The 19,565-nt window shown below is 41.4% G+C and overlaps 1 protein-coding gene across 4 annotated transcripts in view; it reads left to right on the top strand.

Annotated features, from left to right (window-relative positions):
- The window catches only part of LOC143731288 (ephrin type-A receptor 4-like), a 40,770-nt gene extending 22,002 nt beyond the window's left edge, over positions 1–18,768 (top strand). Inside the window, exons 5-18 of one of the 4 annotated variants that reach the window (XM_077222088.1) lie at positions 4,252–4,587; positions 5,880–6,004; positions 7,077–7,236; positions 7,655–7,766; positions 9,888–9,946; positions 10,332–10,445; positions 10,602–10,787; positions 13,915–13,976; positions 14,085–14,294; positions 14,679–14,828; positions 14,931–15,124; positions 15,929–16,087; positions 16,450–17,331; positions 17,690–18,768. In XM_077222088.1, the coding sequence (XP_077078203.1) occupies positions 4,252–4,587; positions 5,880–6,004; positions 7,077–7,236; positions 7,655–7,766; positions 9,888–9,946; positions 10,332–10,445; positions 10,602–10,787; positions 13,915–13,976; positions 14,085–14,294; positions 14,679–14,828; positions 14,931–15,124; positions 15,929–16,087; positions 16,450–16,564 (1,982 nt within the window). In that variant the 3' untranslated portion in view covers positions 16,565–17,331; positions 17,690–18,768. Of the gene's footprint in view, positions 1–4,251; positions 4,588–5,879; positions 6,005–7,076; positions 7,237–7,654; positions 7,767–9,887; positions 9,947–10,331; positions 10,446–10,601; positions 10,788–13,914; positions 13,977–14,084; positions 14,295–14,651; positions 14,829–14,930; positions 15,125–15,928; positions 16,092–16,449; positions 17,332–17,689 lie in introns of those variants that run through there. The other 3 variants (XM_077222087.1, XM_077222090.1, XM_077222091.1) reach the window with 3 other exon arrangements.
- Positions 18,769–19,565: the final 797 nt, after the last annotated feature.

Raw genomic sequence — 19,565 nt, 5'->3', positions numbered from 1 at the left:
TACAAAATTCGACTGCTTTACGGCATACGTCACTTCCCCCACCACCCCAACTTCCCAACTAGCGTTTGATACCAGTCTGTATGTTGTTGTCATGACCGAAGCAACAACTAAAAGGAAGTAGGCAAAGGTTTTGTCAGAGGAGACTAAAAGAAGAAAAAGGGAGAGTGACAAATTAAAAGACCGGACGAGGATCACTATTGGAGGGAGAGCAAGACAGTTTGAAGACGGTGAGAGTGTGGGCGCGCGCGACCGTCTCTCTCTCTCTATGCTCGTTCTTTCAGTAACATGCACCCTCTCACAAGCGCAGCAGTCAGTCATCTATAAAGTGTTTATAAATTTATAAATAAATCAGAGAGTCAGGGAGCTGACTACCGCGCGAAATGTAAAAGGCTAAATAACATGGCCTGGCCATGTTACGAAATCAATCTGGTCCTCCATTTATCTTCATGAATCAAGTAATGCTAGTAGAGTAGTGAATTATCAATCTGGTAGCTACACTAACATGCTAGTTTACGATGGTTATAATAAATAATCTTTCAGGATAACTATCCCAATGTCTGCAGGCTGATAATCATTTTTGTTTATTTATTTTTCCGCTGAAAGTGTCTTGCCTCAGGCTATAATGCAAATCGATTTTCAAATTTGCAGATTCATCTATGGTAGCTTGATATTATAATATTAATGATATATGGCTATTATTGAATTGAATTAGCATATCCGTTAAAACAGTAGACAATAGGCTACTATAATGATGCTGGCTTGTAAACGTGAGCTACGCGATGTTTTGACGTTTGAAAAAAATAAAAACCATGAAATTATATTCATATGACATGCTGAAATATATGCCAATGTACCTGGGATGAAGACATTTCACACGCAACACTGGCGGTCTGCCTGCGTGAACTCAAGACAGTATCGGCTTGTCAACAAATGCACACGTGTATCGCCTGGTGTAACCATGACAGATTTTACGACAGTAGTAGAAGACAATACTGTTTCCCAACATTAGGGGGACCCCGAGAGCAAAACCCGCAAAAACGACATAGTGTTGCTTTAAGGCATTCTTGCTGAATAAAAATATTAATTTATTTCCCCCCCAAAAAAAAATCATACTAACCCCACACTTCTGAACAGTAGTATCAGACAAATATTCGGTTCTGTTATTCCGGCTTTGCAAAAATCAGACAATTTCAGTTGGACTTTTTTTAATCTGAATAATTTTGAATTTTTAAAACATAAAAACATGCTAAATTTGAGTTAATTTAAAATACCTAGTAGAAAGTAAAAAAAAATTAAAGACACTCCATTTCATAATGACCCACATTTTAATGTCACAGGGTCAGTTTACAATTCAGTTATGGTCTCTTTCTGTCTAAGTGTGCTGTTCTTGGTCAGAATAAACTGTAACATGAACCAGATTATGCTTGTAGTCAAAAGTCTGGCTGTGTGAGACTAAAAACACAGACGTAAACAAACCGCCCTGGACATGAGCAATCATTAGACCAGGTCAGGGTTTTTGAACTGAGGAAGCACATATCACTCAGGAGAACCAGCACCGCCTGGACTTGTATCAGACTGCAGCTGTTCACTTCACACACCATTGGAGCTGCTTTCCTAAAGGCTGCTTACCAAAGTTAAGGACAAAAAAAGAGCTTGACAGTGACAAATTATTGGACGTTTAATTGCAGCGGATGTTATTTTGCGTCTTTTATTCCTGCATTGTCTTATCAAAAAGTTTTGTGACAGACTGAAAATGTGTGTAGCAGTGAGTTGGGAGGAGCCCTGTCATGATGAGTAAAGATAGATATGTGTGTCAGACCCTGAGGTGAGTCATAGACTTGATAACAGTGTTCTGCTTAAATAGAGACCAGCACAGTTGACGCGGCACAGCTTTGAGCCAAGGCGACAGGGTTAATCGTAAAAAAAAAAACCCGAACACACGTCAAACCGTTCATGACACACATACGTTCTTTCTCACATACGAATCACTCTTGTTTTTGCAGGCACACATGCTTAGGCCGGGGTGATCTAAAAAGCCGTACTTGATAAACATATTAAAGATCTCTGGGAAAGGGGCAGAGAGGCACCCAGGCCAGATGTGTTCATGGTGTCAGATTTAATAGGTTTTCCAGATCTGAATGATCAGGGGCGGCAGGTTGGGGTGCGGGGGTGGGGGGTGGTGGCATCTCATGCACCTATCGGGCGTCCATTTTACGTATCGGATTGTCTTTCTCGCTTCTATCTCCTTTCTCTAGCCTCTCTCTAATTGGAGCTCTCTTTCATATCACCGTCTGTCGTTCACCCAGAAGCAGCCGTCACATACTCAACAGCCAATGCACTAAAAGGCACATTCAAAAAATGAGATAAAAAGGCGCTAGGTAGCAAGGGAGGGAAAAAAGCGAAATGCGAGAAAGTGGGGAGACAGACAGCGAAAAGGCGCGAGAGAAACGACCCCATTACGCTTGCCGAGCTGAGCCTCTCTCTCACCTTATCGTATTAAAATGCAGCGAAGCCAGTCGACTTAATCAGCTCCTGTCAATCACGGAGCGTGTGGCACCGAGGCACCGTGGGAGCGCGCTCGGTTCACCCCAGTCTGCTGGGTGGGTACAGCAGCCACATACTTAATACAGGTTAAACAGAGTTTAAAGACCATTTACACTTAAAGCTCAGCAAGGAGGAATTCAATCTAATCCAGACCTGTGTCAGATATGTGTTTGAAATGTGTTTAACTGATTTGGAGGATATGGAGATATTTGAAAATGGCTTTTGCCATATGGGGAGATCTCGAGGAAGGATAATGAAAAACATCCTGTTTGAATGTTTGTCTTCTTCCCTCACTTCTCTGTGTTTAATGTTGAATGTATGGTACACGAGACCACCCACAGGAATGAAAAATCTCAAACGAGATATTTTAAAGAGTGAAGGGATTCATTTTTTTCTTTCTAGTTAAAGTAGTCTTGTCTATCCCAGCTAAATATGCCGACTTTGGCTTAACCAGTGGTGCGAGTTGGAGGCGGGAATGCCTGCTTGTCCAGCCAGTGTGAGATGAGGAGACACACTTTAGCTTTAATATTTCAATTGTTTTTCCTTGAGAGCAATGAAATTAAAATGAGACCCTATATTTAATGCCAATTCACCTTATTTTTAACAACAGGCAAGTGCATCCATTTGTAATTCTAATGTACAAGGCTTTTGGTGTTCTCTACTACCAGTTATTTTAGTTGTACAAAAAAAGTCTGTTATGCTGCTTGAAATGGCAGACTGGTATTTGTTATCTTGATTGTTTAATGTATTATCGTAATAATAAACATACTGGTTTGTAGCGCAAATAGTTTTTACCATTTACTGCACTTTATTATCCTTTTAATTATTTACCTATTGCGGCTAATGTAAAATTTGGCTCAAAATTGTCAAGCTACCGAAGTCTTGAAATTTCAATCTGAACTCAAATATTTCTCATCCAGTTTTCTCTAAACGAAATTATAATTTTTTTAAATTGTCACACTTCTTTCTATGTTTATTTCTCCTCAGGAATTTTAGGAGAAACCTCTAATACTTGAATATACCTGCGGACTCAATTAAGTCTACTGAGCAATAAAAGAGCAACTCCTGAGCAATAAAAAGTTCCTCCAGGCAGATTTTATGAGAATGTCAACCTGAGACTGCTGATTTAGAAAACCATATTTATGACCAGAAAGTCATTGCTTTGCTATAGCCTGTCAGAGATGGCAGCGAGGGCGACCAAATTAGCATTTATCAGATCCCTATCAGCAAGTTGCTCAATTATGGAGATGTAATCATTCTCTCTCTTTCTTTCTCTCTTTCTTTCTCTCTCTCTCTTTCTCGCGGGTTAAGTGTATTTCCTTTTGCGCAGCTAGGACTGCATCGCCTGTGGTGCTGGTTTGTCATAAATGTAATTAGCAGCGCCTGGTTTATGAAAACACCACAGAGAAAACCAGCGCCAATACACACAAGCACACAAACAGACTCGTATCCGTCATAGCCTGTAACATCATGTGCCTGCAGTGGCAATAAAAGGGTGTGTTTGTGTGCGGGTGTGTATTTGCTTTCCATTGAAGATTCCCTTGCCAAGGGTGTATTTTGAGATCAATCTCTGCCACAGTCATAATCCTGTTTTGTTTGTTCCAAAACTTCCAGACATCACTGTAGCAAAAATGAAACATAAATCATGTGCTTATTTTGTCATAGAATCTCTTAACTGTTTATTTTTCCAAAATTGTCTTTTCGTAGAGCCCCCATCAGCTCCTCAGCACCTTATTTCCAATGTGAATGAGACCTCCGTGAATCTGGAGTGGACGACTCCAGCATCCTCCGGTGGCAGGCAGGACCTTGCTTATAATGTCATATGCAAGCGGTGCAGCTCGGACGGCCAACGCTGTCAGCCCTGCGGCAACGCCATCCATTTTTCCCCTCAGCAGCTGGGCCTACGCACAACTCGGGTGTCCATAAACGACCTGCAAGCTCACACTAACTACACCTTTGAGATATGGGCCGTCAATGGGGTCTCCAAGCAGAGTCCTGGACCTGAACAGGCGGTGTCTGTGACGGTTACCACTAACCAAGCAGGTAAGTGTATGGTTTATGTTGGCAAATGATTGTTAAATATGATATTCCCACTATTATGATTTCATTAAATACCAGGATGATGTCGTCATATGATCTGGTCACAAGCTGATGTGTTGAATTTGTCACCACAGTCTAACACTGAACATTGTCATCAACTCCGTAATCAGCTTCTCGTCTGTGAAAGTGCTCTGTCTTATATCACCACAGAGAAATTTCTAATTACCTCTTGCCTGTGTCTGTCAGAATGGATTTTTATGACATTAAACCGCGTGTCGGGTCAAATTGCACATAAATGCATTTGTTGGCTGTTCACATTTGTTTGCGTTGAGTGGACTGTTAACTTTTACAAGGTGTTTAATTTCGGGTTCTTGAGAAAGCGTGAGACAGGAAGTGCCTTTTTGTCTGGCTTTTGGGACTGTGTGTGTAGGGCCCCCAGGATTGGGGTCTTCCAAGTGTCTTTCTCACCATCATTGTTTTGGTGAACTTTGATTGTAATAGCCATCACACCTGTACAGAACACTCTTCAAACAGACCTTCACTCTTGACCGTCTGTTTTTAGCTTTTATGACCCCATATATCGGGGTTCTGAGCAGATATTGCCCTACAGCACTGAAGCCAGATCTGCTTTTCTCTACTGGTGCTTGCTAAGGTCAATATTAGTATTACGCTAGTAACCATATAACATTTCTCTTGCACCCACTGAGAACTGTATAGCAACGTTTTCCTGATTTTCGACAGGAAATGTAAATATTAAGTTAATAGAAGATACATAATAAACGCTGATCTGTTTCTGATTATAATTTTCATCTGTGTGGAGAAACTAGGCCATAATCGTCTCAGGATCTGGCTTAAATTCCCCTTTGACAACTGTAGTGTCATTGATAAAACCCTAAAGATTACAGATAAGTATGTGCACCCTAGATGACTACATCAATGGACCTTCTGAAGTAGCAAAGTGCAATTATGAGAGCAGGAAAAGAATCAGAAGCACTTGCCTTATTCTCAGAGTGGATTCTTAATGATGATGATATAATGGGTGCATCACTTTGGTAAACCAACCTTTTTCTGGGAGTTGTGAAGCTGTAATCTGTAGTGTCAGATGCTAACTTGTGTAGCTTCCAGCGTTTAGTTGTTTTTCTGGTTTCCTCAGTTTGACAGCATAAATATCTCCAATCTCATACCTTTTCATTGCTCTATGGCACTATCATGTTTATGTTTCTCTGAAACAGCTAGGTGGTCGGTGCTCCTAGCAACACTAAGCTTTTTCTCTTTGTGATTTTCTCTTATTCCAGCTCCCTCTCCAGTTACCACCATCCAGGCCAAGGACATCACTAGACACGCTGTGTCTTTGGCATGGCAACAACCCGAGAGACCCAACGGAGTCATTCTTGAGTACGAGGTCAAGTACTACGAGAAGGTGAGATGATTCATGGGAAAGTAGATTCCAAAATTTAACAGCATATGTTGTGTTTTGGATGTTGGTGTACAGCTCAATGAAGCTTCATGACCAGAAATCTTGGTCAACCAGCTTCACCAAAAAAAAATAATGCTGGTTGATTTTGGTTTTGCAATCCATGGTGGTTTAAGATGGTCTTTTTGAGAGGTTGCTTGACAGCATGAGATTAGGGATGTACTTTTGGAAATGTAGTTCAGGATTAGGCCTTGTCACATACTCAGGGACAACAAATGGGAAATATGCTGCTTTGAAACCACAGTTTAAGGTGTAGCAGTCAATGTGAAGCCTTCATTTAAGTCCTTTACATGAGCATTATGATGTCAGGTACTGTACATCAAAACCAGAGAGCTGCATTTTATTCAAGGCCAGACCAGACTCACTCACACTCGCAGCAGGAGTCTGGTGAACCAACAGGTCAGAATAGCATGGGGTGGATAGACAGATCTAGGGTGGAGCATGTGGGCCGTTGGAATAGAGAGAGGATAACAGTGTTCTCCTCTCTCTGCTCCTGCTGTGTCTTCCTCTGGCTGACTGATTACAGATTGCAGCAGTGGTCAGATTCCTTTCCCTTGCACGCTGATGTTTTCCATTGCAAACACACTCTGACACACACACACACATAAGACCAAGACACAAAGGTTCTTGTTTCGTGATCCAACAATTATAAGCCAAACATTAGGGGACATTGAAAAAAAATAATTAAACTTTTAGACCTTTTAAACCTTTGCTTGTTTTGGATAAATCTCGACATTGTTTAAGTGGTTTGGATGTAGTGATGAAACGGGGGAATTTTGAACAAGCAAATTCAGGTTACACCCAAGGGAGCGAGCGAAAACAAAGATGGCAGCCTTGTTTTTGTACAACAAGGCTGCGGTTTTCCCTACAAAAGCCTGGCTGTAGTTTCTGTGTCAGACCTTAGACAAATCCGTCTTCCGTTTTGTTTTATCAGGGTTTGATTCTAAATAAAACAATCCTAATGACCAATCCCACAAGTTGGTTCAACTGTTGTTTCCTTTTTCTCTCATCCAATCAGGATCAAAATGAGCGCAGCTATCGCATAATGAAGACCACATCCCGAAGTGCCGAGATCAAAGGCCTGAGCCCGCTCACCTCCTATGTATTTCATGTGCGTGCCCGTACCGCCGCTGGCTACGGAGACTTCAGTGCCCCTTTCGAGTTCATGACCAACTCAGGTAGGTTTCCATGTTTGTGTGTTACCGAGCCGACAATAGCAAGTCTTTGTTTCCACAATTAGAGAGTCGTGTTAATTTTTAGGGTGGATCACCCATTCATCCGGAAACTATTTCTCTAAAGTAACATAATTATAGCCTATGTGTATGTTTTCCTTTTCTTTACGATAGTTTCTTTGTTTGCTCACTACAAAGTCTCTGGTATTTTTAAAAACACTTTAAAGCAAACTCTGTAACGACTGGAATGTTTTTGAGCTTTGATACTAGGTTGTTTCAGCAGTTTAAAAGAAACTAGATTTGTTGCTCCCTGATGAAACTAGGCTCTTCAATAAGAATTCAAAATGGCTGACAAATTTAATCTGACACTTTAAATGAGAATTATACATTTGAGATTAACTTTAATGTTGTTTTTTCCTCTTAGTGCCCTCTCCCATCATCGGAGATGGTGCTAACTCCACCGTGCTGTTGGTGTCTGTGATTGGCAGCGTGATTCTGTTACTCATCTTCATCGGAGTCTTCATCATCAGCCGCAGGTAAGCTACCAATCCCAACTGGGTGTCAGGCGTCTCACAGATATTTTCTGAAACAGGAAGCATTCCTCCATCTCTCCCCCTGTCCCTGTGGGCATCTCCGTCACCTCTCCCTCACCCTGTCTGTCATCCTGAATCAGTCTTTCTATCTGTTGTTCTCCTGCTGTCTTCCCCTCTCTCTACCTGTCCATCAGTCTGGTTCTCACGGCTCTTCCACCTTCTCTTTCCCGTATTCTCGCTCTTTTTTTTCCCTGTGGTGTAGCTAGTGGTATTGTGACAGGCCGTTGGCAGCTCTGCCTGATTAGTCTCCGCTGTGCTGCTACGGGTCTCTGTGCCATGTGTGTCGGAATCCGTAGGGAACACGTACCATTCCCAAGGGAGCTGAGACGCACGGCAGGACGGCGTATGTGCGTCTGTGTACCGTACTCAATCAGAGCAACTGTCATACTCCCACGCGTGAAATGTCATGTTTGCTTTACCTTAATCAAACAACTTTTTCTTGCCAAACTCTCAGCCAGCTAAGCTCTTACTCCATCACGGTTATCATCAGCTACGTTTCCCTTTCTGAAGGCCTCCTCCTTTTGTGTCCGATCTGAGTTTCTCAAGACTGAGGTTAGGCTGTCTATTCTTGCAGTGGTTGACAACGTATCATTATCAGCTGAGATAATCATCTTCACATCCTCAAAGTAGCCGAAAGAGAGCCATCACCCTCATTCAGGGTAAAACTAACAATTTGAGCTAATGAATGGGGCTTTTGTTTTGGCCAAGCAGCCATTAAGCACTTCCTCAGTGGAGCCCATCAGTGGAAGACAAGCCTACACCTCGCGAGTAGCTCTCACCTTTGGCCTGCTCCTCTCTACCTCGAGGGGAAACCAATCGCTCGATCATGGAGGCAAAGAAGGGGGGTTACAGCTCCGCACAAAGCTCTGAGGTTTATTGCTTCTGTTCTTGGATAGCTCACCTGATAATCTCCTTGTTCCTAAAATAAACGTGTACTGGCTGCTCGCGATGATGACAGGGCCTCCTCCAACGAAGGCATAGCCCCCTGCAGGCATAGCTATTTCTAGCTTCTGTGGAGCACTCAAGCGTTAAAGCCTGGCCCTTTCCTCCTGTTCTACCTGTGGATATGCCCCTCTCCCTCCCTCTAACCTTTTATTCCTTCAGTAGCCCCAAACCTTGAGATTCTTTGTCAGCCCCAGAACGCACTAGAAAAACAATAACAGCAGTTCTGCATTCCTGGATGAGCCCCCCTTTCTATATACAGACAGGTGACCCCATCCCCAGCAGGGAGTCTTGGGTTAGGGCAATGTCCTGGGCGGGGTTGTTATCTGTTTTGCCCCCTGCTCCCATGTAGAGGGGTCAGTGGTTGACCCTAAGGGGTCAGCAGGTGATTGGGTGAAATGGTAACTTTGAAGGTGGCACATTCTAGATCGTTTATGTCATTGTGGACAGGCTGAGAGTGATGTTTTTAGAAGAGGGGGTGGGGTGGTTTTAAATGGAATTTTGTTGCCATTTTGGCTACTTGAGGAGTTTGTGTTTACTCATCTGTCATTCTCTCTACCTCATTGCTGTTTGCTCTTTATCTGTCAATCTCTAAATTATTTTAAGATGAGAGGCCAGTGGAGTTGGTTCATGAACAAACCTTCTTTCTGCTTTGATGATGTAGGCTCTCCCTCTCACTCTGTGCAGCCTCATTGGCTTTACAGATTTTTACAGCCCCACTTTCATGGAAAACGTTTGAGGTCTTTCAAAATGACCTAAATGAAGTAGTCAACTACTACATTGACTGGCCCACCGTGTCTCACACATATGACAGTTAGTATGTGTGTAATTTTTGTAAAAATGTTTCAGGTGATTTCTCAAAAAAAAGGGATTGTTTCATATTTCAGGAGACTTAGCGAGCTCAGTTATGTCTCTTGTTATAAATCTCAGATTTGTATCCTAAAATGCCTTAGTATCTGACAATATCAGGTATATTCACATTAAAGTTTCTAATAACCTATATGCAGAACTACTGTCTCAAAGAATTAATTCCTGTTTGAAAGAAACCAATGAGATTTTTGATTGTTTTTTTTTCTTCTTCTGTTGATTAAAATCTCTCTCATCTCTGTGTGTTAACAACAGGAGAAGCAAATACAGCAAAGCCAAACAGGATTCTGATGAGGAGAGACATTTACATCCAGGTAATGCAGTGGCCACATAAAAAAAAAAAAGCACATACATTAAACGTAGTGTCAGTTATGGCAGGTCACGTTAGTCAAGCTCGCATCAGCTGATCCACGTCTACCTATAGGAATACAACGCCGATAGTGTTCCAGAGAGAAATACACATTCTCAAAGATATATGTATCAAATAAGTTAAAGGGGGGAAATAAGGTTGTATAGGAGAAGAGAAGGTTTGTATGTTTGTATGTTCTCAGTGTGGTGGAGGACAGACAGAAGCCAACAAGACAAGGAAGATAGAAAACAGATGTTGTATATTTATCATGTTGTCTGTCTGCCAGCTATCCTCCCCTCCTCTTCTCTCAACCTCCTAACATGTAGGCACCTCTATTCGTTTATCCACAGGGGTTCGGATCTATGTGGACCCCTTCACCTACGAGGACCCCAACCAAGCAGTCCGTGAATTCGCTAAAGAAATTGACGCCTCCTGCATCAAGATTGAAAAGGTCATCGGCATTGGTGAGCAAACGACCTGCTGTTTTCCTTTCCGTGTGTCTCAGACTAAGTGTAGCTCGACTGTTACAGTGAAATGTTAGCCCACCGTTCCAAAGATATCTCATGGGTCATTATGTACCGCTTACATTTTTGATTCAAGCCTGGTTTTTCCATTTAAAGGAGAATTCGGGGAGGTGTGCAGTGGCCGTCTCAAAATGCCTGGAAAGCGTGAGATCTGTGTGGCCATAAAAACCCTCAAAGCAGGATACACTGACAAGCAAAGGCGGGACTTTCTGAGCGAGGCCAGCATCATGGGTCAGTTTGACCACCCCAACATCATCCGACTGGAGGGAGTCGTCACTAAATGTGAGTCCTTTGAGGCTTTATAATGTGAACAAGCTACTCATTTACTTCTTTGACCACATCCTTTCAGACAGATTTGTTCTGGTTTTGCATATCTTTTGCACATCGTGACCTTGTTGATTCAAGGCTGTGCTTCACTGCCTACAGCCATCTTTCATGAAAAGTCTTTTTACAAAGTGATGCATGATGATTTTTGTAGTGTTGTGCAACAGAAATATCTATATCTTCTAATGTTTTTTAAATAATATATTTAAATTTTTCTCAAATAAATGAAATACAAATTTTTCTTGTTTTAAGCATGAACCTCCTTAAATTCTGTTAGATTTATACTTTGCAATGAAAAAAATAAATTCTAAAATATATAATGGGAAAAAAAAATCTTATGCAATTGAGCTTCTCACAAGGGCGAAAGGGATGTTTACATATTTTTTACATAAAAACAAGACAAAAATACTTGTAAAGCAAATTTTTGTTTGCTGTGTTTTCAGCTTATTTGGCCACCCACCGAAGCTCTGCTGTAGAGCTGATGGTTTTCATTTCTTTATGTTTTTCGACTTTTGCTTTGAGTTTTAGCCATCTGAAGTCTTTGCCTAAGCATTGGTCCACTTTGTTTCAAATATTTTTACTGTTGATGCCTGCCTCCTGTTTGCATCTTAAATGCCTTTTGGAACCATGCTGAAGGAATGACGCACTCCCCGTTCCCCGATTTGATGATAAATCAACCCTGTCTTTTGTAATGCACCCTTCCCACTACCAGAGCGGAATCTTGGCTGACTGGCAGACCTGACATCAAACCTTTTAATAACTCATTATTGATTGAAAGTTGACTCTCTCATATGTGTGTTTAAGAAACCTCTAGAGTGTAGTTATGGCCGGCCCTCACTGTGCATAACAAATATGAAGAGGACCTGGTGTGTGTGTGTGTGTGTGTGTGTGTGTGTGTGTGTGTGTGTGTGTGTGTGTGTGTGTGTGTGTGTGTGTGTGTGTGTGTGTGTGTACGCGTGTGTGTGTGTACGCGTGTGTGTGTGTGTGTGTCTACGCGTGCACGCGCATGGAGCTCTGATTTGCATTTGATGGCTTTGCATTTGACAGCTGGACTGAAGAACACCCTTAGTGTCTTCTCACGCTGATGGCTCTTGTGCTGTCTGGCAGCTCGAGAGCTCTAGAGAAACACAAAGATGAAGATGTTTTTTTGTTGTTTTTTTTAGTTTGTTTTGGTAGACTGCATGGAAGAGAGCTGAATTCATATGCAGGGGCTTTTGCAGACATGTAATAATCCCACAATCCCACTGAGTCACATCTTTTCTCCAGACAGCCCTGGCAAATCCCCATCCTCTCTGATGTATTGGTTAAGACAATGCCAACAGATGGGTTGCACACAGAGAAAGAGAACAGAAGTGACACATAGAGCAAGACAGAAGCATTATATGGACCAGGAGAGAAACTACTCGTGGAAAAATAAATGGGGGAAATTGTTACACTCAACTCTTGGAATGGAAGTACACCTTTCTGTTAAAAGAGCCAATTGCTATTTTTATTGAGTTTGTTTACCGAGCAAGTACATTAACTTGACCAAATTTTAATTTTATTTAATTTTATTTTACATTTTTTAGGATGGTTTGAGATGAAAAACTAGGAAAATCATGATACTGTACAATGTGATCAGAACTTTTCCTATAACAGGGCTGGTGTTGCAGAGCCAGCTTAGTGTGAAGCGTTAGAGAGCTGTTTATTATTAGCAGCCCTTCTCCCATGATCCTTAGCATGGCAGAAGTAGTGTCTTCAGGAAAACTGTTATTACAAACAGACTATGGCAGCCCTCTCTTGTAGCCTACGCCTCCAACTGGGCCAATTAAACCTGTTAAATAAATTACTAATGATGTAGAAATTGTCCTAAATAAATAAAGACAAAATGCCCCTAAGCCTCTGGGAGCAGGAGAGAAACATGATGCCAGCCGTCTCTGCAGAAAGCTTTCACAGACGGGCTTGGTGGGTGCTGTCTTTTATGCGCTGGCATTAAATGCAAGATTGTATTTGCATAATGAAGGCACCGCTAGAACACTGCAATGATTCCTCTGAGGTGAAGTGTGTGCGTGTGTATGCGTTTGTGAGCGGCTCTGTGTAGGTGTGTGTGCGTGTGCCATTGTCCTCTATTGTGAAGCCCCTGCACTCCATCCTTTTGGCTCCATGAGAGGGGCTTGCGTTGCTATAGCATTGCCTTGTCTCTGTACTGACTGGCAGGTAATGTGGGAATCCAGTCCTGATAGCCTCCAGCAACGGCAGCATTCAGTAAACAAACCCACACAGAAATCCCAGTCTCAAACAGGAGCGAAGAGGAAGAGAGGGGGGAGTGTGAGAAAGGAGGGGCTTGCGAACTAACACTTTAGGGCTTGATTGGGAAGTGGCATTCAAATGTGCTGATGTGTGCCTTGAGTGCATACGACTACAAACAAAATATAAAATCTCTGCATTTTTCTCAGCATTTTGATCTACTTTGAGTTTTGAATCACTATTTGATTGTTTTTTTTCTCTCTCTTGAAGATAGGTGATTTAAGCAGATAATTGGTTCAGTACCCAGATTTACCAACTCTTATTGGTTCTGAGTAGGGCAAACTGCATCCAATCAGGTGCTATTATGTAGCTACAAAGGAACCACTGGCTTTAATGTTGCTTTCTGAACAGAAATCAGATTGCCAACTTGGAAACTAAAGTGAAGATTAAGATTAAGCTAATTAAATGTATCCAAATATTTAACATAGATATACACTACCGTTCAAAAGTTTTGGGTCTGTAAATGTTTTTGAAATAAGTCCCTTAAGCACACAAGGCTGCATTTATTTGATCAAAAATAATTTAGTTTTCTATTTTAATATATTTTGAAACGTAATTATAATTGTAAAGTTGAATTGTCAGCATCATTACTTCAGTCTTCAGTGTCACATAATGGCACATAATATGGTGCTCAAGAAACTTATTATCAATGGTGAGAACAGCAGTGGTGCTTAATATTTGAGTGGAAACTCTGATTATTTATAAATCTCTTTACTGACACTTTTCACTTGCATGCTATAAAATGTAATTTTATTTTTAGTTCATTTATTCAAATCTTTTTTTTTTTTTCTCTGCGCAGGTAAGCCAGTTATGATCATCACTGAGTACATGGAGAACGGATCCCTTGATGCTTTTCTCAGGGTGGGTTTTGTTTGTGAGTTTTTTCAAGCACATCATTTTGACCCTGCAGTTGTTTAGTACTGTATTGGCTTAAACATCTTTTAACTATGAATGTTATTCCTTCCATAGAAGAACGATGGGCGGTTTACAGTAATTCAGCTGGTGGGCATCCTGCGTGGTATTGCTTCAGGAATGAAGTATCTGTCTGACATGAGCTACGTCCACCGTGACCTGGCGGCACGGAACATCCTGGTGAACAGTAACCTGGTGTGCAAAGTGTCCGACTTTGGCATGTCTCGAGTTTTGGAGGAAGACCCAGATGCTGCTTACACTACCAGGGTAAGTCTGACACCGACGTTTGAAACTCATTTGTTTGTACTTGTGTTTGCAGCCCTAACACAAGCTTTTTAACCCCTTATCTTCAACATTTAACCCGCATGTATGTGGTTGTTCTTACAGGAAGTGCTGTAACTTTTCAAGTAGTATAGAAATTAGCAAACTAACCCCAATATTGAGTGCAAAGCATGTGTGTGTGTGTGTGTGTGTGTGTGTGTGTGTGTGTGTGTGTGTGTGTGTGTGTGTGTGTGTGTGTGTGTGTGTGTGTGTGTGTGTGTGTGTGTGTGTGTGTGTGTGTGTGTGTGTGCATGCGTGTGTGTGATTAACCTCGATGCATGTGTTTGCTATTTCTTTTGAAAGGAAATAACAGGAACCTATCAATCACAGGGAGGCAAGATTCCTATTCGCTGGACCGCCCCTGAAGCCATTACATACAGAAAGTTCACTTCCGCCTCCGACGTGTGGAGTTACGGCATCGTCATGTGGGAAGTGATGTCATACGGAGAACGGCCATACTGGGACATGAGTAACCAGGATGTAAGTGTTTTATAAGTAATGGACGAGGTTGATTTAGTGCTTAAATGTTTAAATTTTCCGCTGTTGTGTTTAACTTCCCATTTGAATCCTTCTCTGTCTCAGGTGATAAAGGCAATTGAGGAAGGCTATAGGCTGCCTCCACCCATGGACTGTCCAGTTTCTTTGCACCAGTTGATGCTGGATTGTTGGCAGAAAGAGCGTGCTGAAAGGCCAAAGTTCAGCCAAATTGTCAACATGCTGGACAAACTCATCCGCAACCCCAACAGCCTGAAAAGGAAGGGAGGAGAGATAGCCAGGTAATAAATAAAATCTCTGTCACATAAGACAAAGGGCAACATGCACCTATTTTTCGAGGGTGCACCAGTCACAGTCCTGGTGCACTTCTTTTCATGTCTGAGATGTTTCTGTATCCGTTTTTGTTTGTTAAAAAAACACTTTTTAGAAGTTGCAATAATTATTATATGAATTATTATGATAATTTGTATTATTGATTTTATTTTTTTGGAAGCTGTATTTTATCATAATTTTTAAAAAATCCTTACACTTACAATAGGGTTTCAGTGCTTCGGTGAATTTTTGGAATGCAGCTTCCAAAATATATTTGTTTTAAATAATATAAGTTGTATTTGTTATTAAATTAATTATTTTGACAGAAATATGTCAATATTTTTTGAGAGAGTTTTACATATCTGGTATAAATATTTAAAGTTTGATGTAAAATGTTTATGTCTAATTAGTTTTTTGGAAGTTGCTTTCAATTATTATTGTTAGTAGTGTTATTTCATTATAATAATAATTTCATTTTAAAATACACTTGGCTCAAAATTTTTGCTCAGTTTGAATGGGCATGCCGCTTCTCATATAGGTCATGTTTTTGGGTCCAGTCTCCAGTGATTATATTGCTGTAAATGTGTTTTCAGCTGTGGCAAATAAGTGCATGTTAAACGCATGACTGGCAGTGTTATATAAACGTGTTCCAATGAAGTGATGCTCACAGCAATAACGTCTTTTATAGTTCTTTCATACGTTGTTGAAAGTGGGTAACACATAGCCAGCCCAAGCTCTTGGGGCTCCTAACTAAGTCTTTTCTCTTTTTCTAGACCCAACACCACCCTCCTGGAGCCCAGCAGCCCAGAATTCACATCTACCCTGGGTTCAGTTGCAGATTGGCTGCAGGCCATCAACATGGAACGTTACAGAGACAACTTCACTGCTGCTGGCTACACCACCCCAGAGGCTGTGGTCCACATGACACAAGAGTGAGTCACGTGACCAAATAATGGGCACTATTAAGGTGTTAGGAGATGTGTGATGTGTGTATGTTGGCTTCGGGCATACTTTTGACTAATACAAGGGAAAGAAACCCAGCTCTTAAATCAGCGCTCAGGGATACACGGTCCTGACGTATGGGTTCAGTAGTCACATGTCCGTGCAAAACTCTTGTAAATGCCAACGAAGCATTGAGAACTTCTACTTTGGCATTCAAATGTTCAGCCAGGATCAAGTTCTTAGATTTCATGTTAAAAGCAAATGAGGAGAGAGGGACAAAAAAATAAAAGAGTTTGCAGAGAGAAAATTAAACATGTTCTCATCAGCTCTGTCTTGTGTTTCATTGGAACAGAGACATGGCGAGGATAGGGATCTCCTCTGCCGCACATCAGGATAAGATCCTCAACAGCGTGCAGGGAATGCTGTCCCAGATGCAACAAATGCAAGACAGGATGGTTCCTGTCTGAACCCATGGGGTCAGAACACACAAACTCGAAACATACTTTTGGACTTCTTTTTTTATTTTGGTTCTAAGAAAATCCATTTACCTCATCCATGCACTTTAAATTAAATTTTGGGGGAAAAAATAAAAACAGAAAACTATTTCAGAGGAACGATACAGCACTTTTCTTTCAATAATGCCATCCCCGCAGCCGTGTCAAGAGGATCGTCCCGCGCTGTATTGATGCTCTGGATATGATTGTAGGAAACTTTTAATTTCAGTGAAACTACGAAGAAGTTTCTCTGTTCATTCATTTGATTTTTTTATGTATGTGCCTGTAAGTAAATGTATAAATAGTACTGGATTTTTGCCATTTCATGGTTGCTTGAGTCAGCGGCACCTGGCGGGAATTTAACACACGAAATGGAGACGCCGGAGATAGAGATTTTATGCACACTTTACCGTTTTTTTTCCGGGGATTTCACAGAGGCATTCATCTTCCAAACGTCCACAATGGAAGACCAGTTCTGGAAGGTCTCCAGGTCTCCCCACCCTCAGAATGGAATATCTGTCTCCACTCCGCAATTCTCCACACCGCTCTGCTTGGCCTGGGTCGGAACAGAAAAATCGGCCCTCAGTTTACATCTTTCTCTCTCCACCTCGGTCTCCATGGTTTTCCCTGCTCCATAAGTGCCCTCTCTCTCCTCGCCTCTCTGTCTCCGGAGACCTTCGGCGGGCCGTGAAATCAACACATGTCTCCCTTACTGGAAGTTCCATCAGAGCTGAGCTAAGGTAAGCACAAAGTAACAAGTCCTACCCAATGTTTATGGGATCTGCTCTACTTCCTCTCTGTCCCCTACAGTTATTTATCCGCTCATTAGTTGGGATTAGAACCAGTACCGATGAACACAAGGGATATATATATATATATTGGTGCTGTTTGATGGGATGAGCTCAAAATGAAAACAGCGCCAACGATGTAAAATGTGTTTTTCCCAGACTCCCCAGCAACAGAGCAAACAGAGCAATTTCAATTTCCATACTCTGTGGATTACTTCAATTAATGCTGCGTTTGTGTGTTCTGGTCTGTTTACAGGACGCGCTTTGAATCCCTGAATCATAATCATTTTCTTTTTCTCTCTCTCTCTAGCTCCAGAGTCACCTTCACACATCTGCTCCGCAGCGATATCCTCGCATCCATTGCGGTTTCAATAACTACATTTACTTGACACCGGGACAAAGGACTTCAGTTCCCATGATTTCCAGCAAATGCTGAATGCTTCCACGACTGGAGACTGAAAACATGACAAACAACCGAGGAGCGGTTTAGGGCCCTTCGGTTGTCTCCTCAGAGATTCGATGAGCGATATAATGAACATTTTCATTTGGTCTCACTCTTGACAGGAAAAACTCTCCGTTCTCACTTCAGCGTGTTGCTTTTTTCTTTGAAGGATGACAGTTTGTTTTGAGGCGGCTACACAAAGGACAAGGGCACATGATGTGTGCTAAGACTGCAGAACTTTGTGGCTGCTCTCTGAAGACCTACATACTGGAGTTGTTTGCTATATACACTAAGTCACTGCTGTTCTTCTCTTTTTACCAATGCTGAAGATTGTAACTAAAAAAAAACACGCCACATTTATTTGGGTCCTTTGACTCAAATGAAACTATTTCAATGCTTACTCGAATGGTCTGAATGCGGACTACAAGAAGAGGCACGCTATTTGTACCTAAAATAAACTTATTACAGGAATGTTTATAAAAAAGGGAAAAAAACATAACATTCAAGTGTGCTGTTTCACGTCAACCACATTCATCCTTCCAATCTGAGAGATTTCTTGTTAATGTGACGCATTCATGGTATGAAATGCTTTTGACTTTGCTTTCTTCCTGTTTCATTTTTCGATATTCCCTCCTTACCTGTTTAGGACCTCTTTGGAATATGCAATGAATGTGAGAGGAGAGAAATTCAATAGAATGTACCGTGCCAAGTGTCCTAATGTAGTTTATTCCGAAAGAACACTAACAATTCACATTTTTGCCCAGATGATCTAGACATTTTAGGTTTAAGGTTGTGCACAATTGTGTTAACATTTTCCCTCTCTTCCATTTTTTTATTTGATGAATTTAGGTACATGAAACGTCATTTATTTATGGTCTTTTTTATCTAGTTTGTAAATTGTAAAATAGAGCTATGAGAGAAATAAATGATTGCCAAGTGCATTGTTATTAATGTCTAAAGTGATTTATGTGGCTAATTCCACTAATTCTCCAAAACGGATTGCTGGAAAGGTATTTGGAAGAGGGGTCTGATGAGGTATTCTCACACGGATAGAAATGGATCCCGTGTTTATAGCCACATAAAGTGGCAGCCAGGGTGAGAGCGGACAGTTGGCTCCAATGCTGGTCACATATTTCTATTACATTTTGGCCACAGTTGAAATGAAATGGTCGAATGTGGTGGTATAAACAGGTTTGCCGGTCTTGCCAGTAGCATTCAGATTATTTTGATTTTTTTCTTCTTCTTTTCACCCATCATTCCTCTCCTCGTCTCTTTTAGCTCGAGCTTGAAGTGAGTGTTTGTGTAAACGCTGATTGGGAGTAAAAGCATCTTGGCACGGATAACCAACACATTAAAAGCATATCAAAAATAAGAGGAAAAAAATGAGAAAATTCTCCCCCGAAGAACAATTTCAACAATCAAACCATATTATGGTTGAAGCAGCGGCAGAAGAGGGGGCTGCCCATGAGTGTCTGCGTTTCGTCAGCTTTTCTTTTTTTTCCCCCCATTTTTTTTTCTTTAAACTTTTTTTTTTTCCTGTCCTTTCTACACTTTGAATGGGCCGTAATACCGCCGCTTTGGCACGGTACGCCTGCTTAATCAGTAAACATCTGTTTCCCACAGCCGTCCCAGTCGCGATGAGGGCTGATTGTGGAAAGCCTTTGATAAATAAAGGAGGGAGGGAAAAAACGAGGAGAAAACGTAATTTTAGAATCCCAGAAAACCCTGCCGTGAGCCAAGCAAT

This window comes from Siphateles boraxobius, unplaced genomic scaffold (genome assembly GCF_051911475.1).
Source record: "Siphateles boraxobius isolate OS27281-9 unplaced genomic scaffold, OSU_SipBor_1 86, whole genome shotgun sequence".
Taxonomy (NCBI): Eukaryota; Metazoa; Chordata; class Actinopteri; order Cypriniformes; family Leuciscidae; genus Siphateles; species Siphateles boraxobius.
Note: the sequence above shows the minus strand (reverse complement) of the source record. Positions and strands in the feature narration are given on the sequence as shown.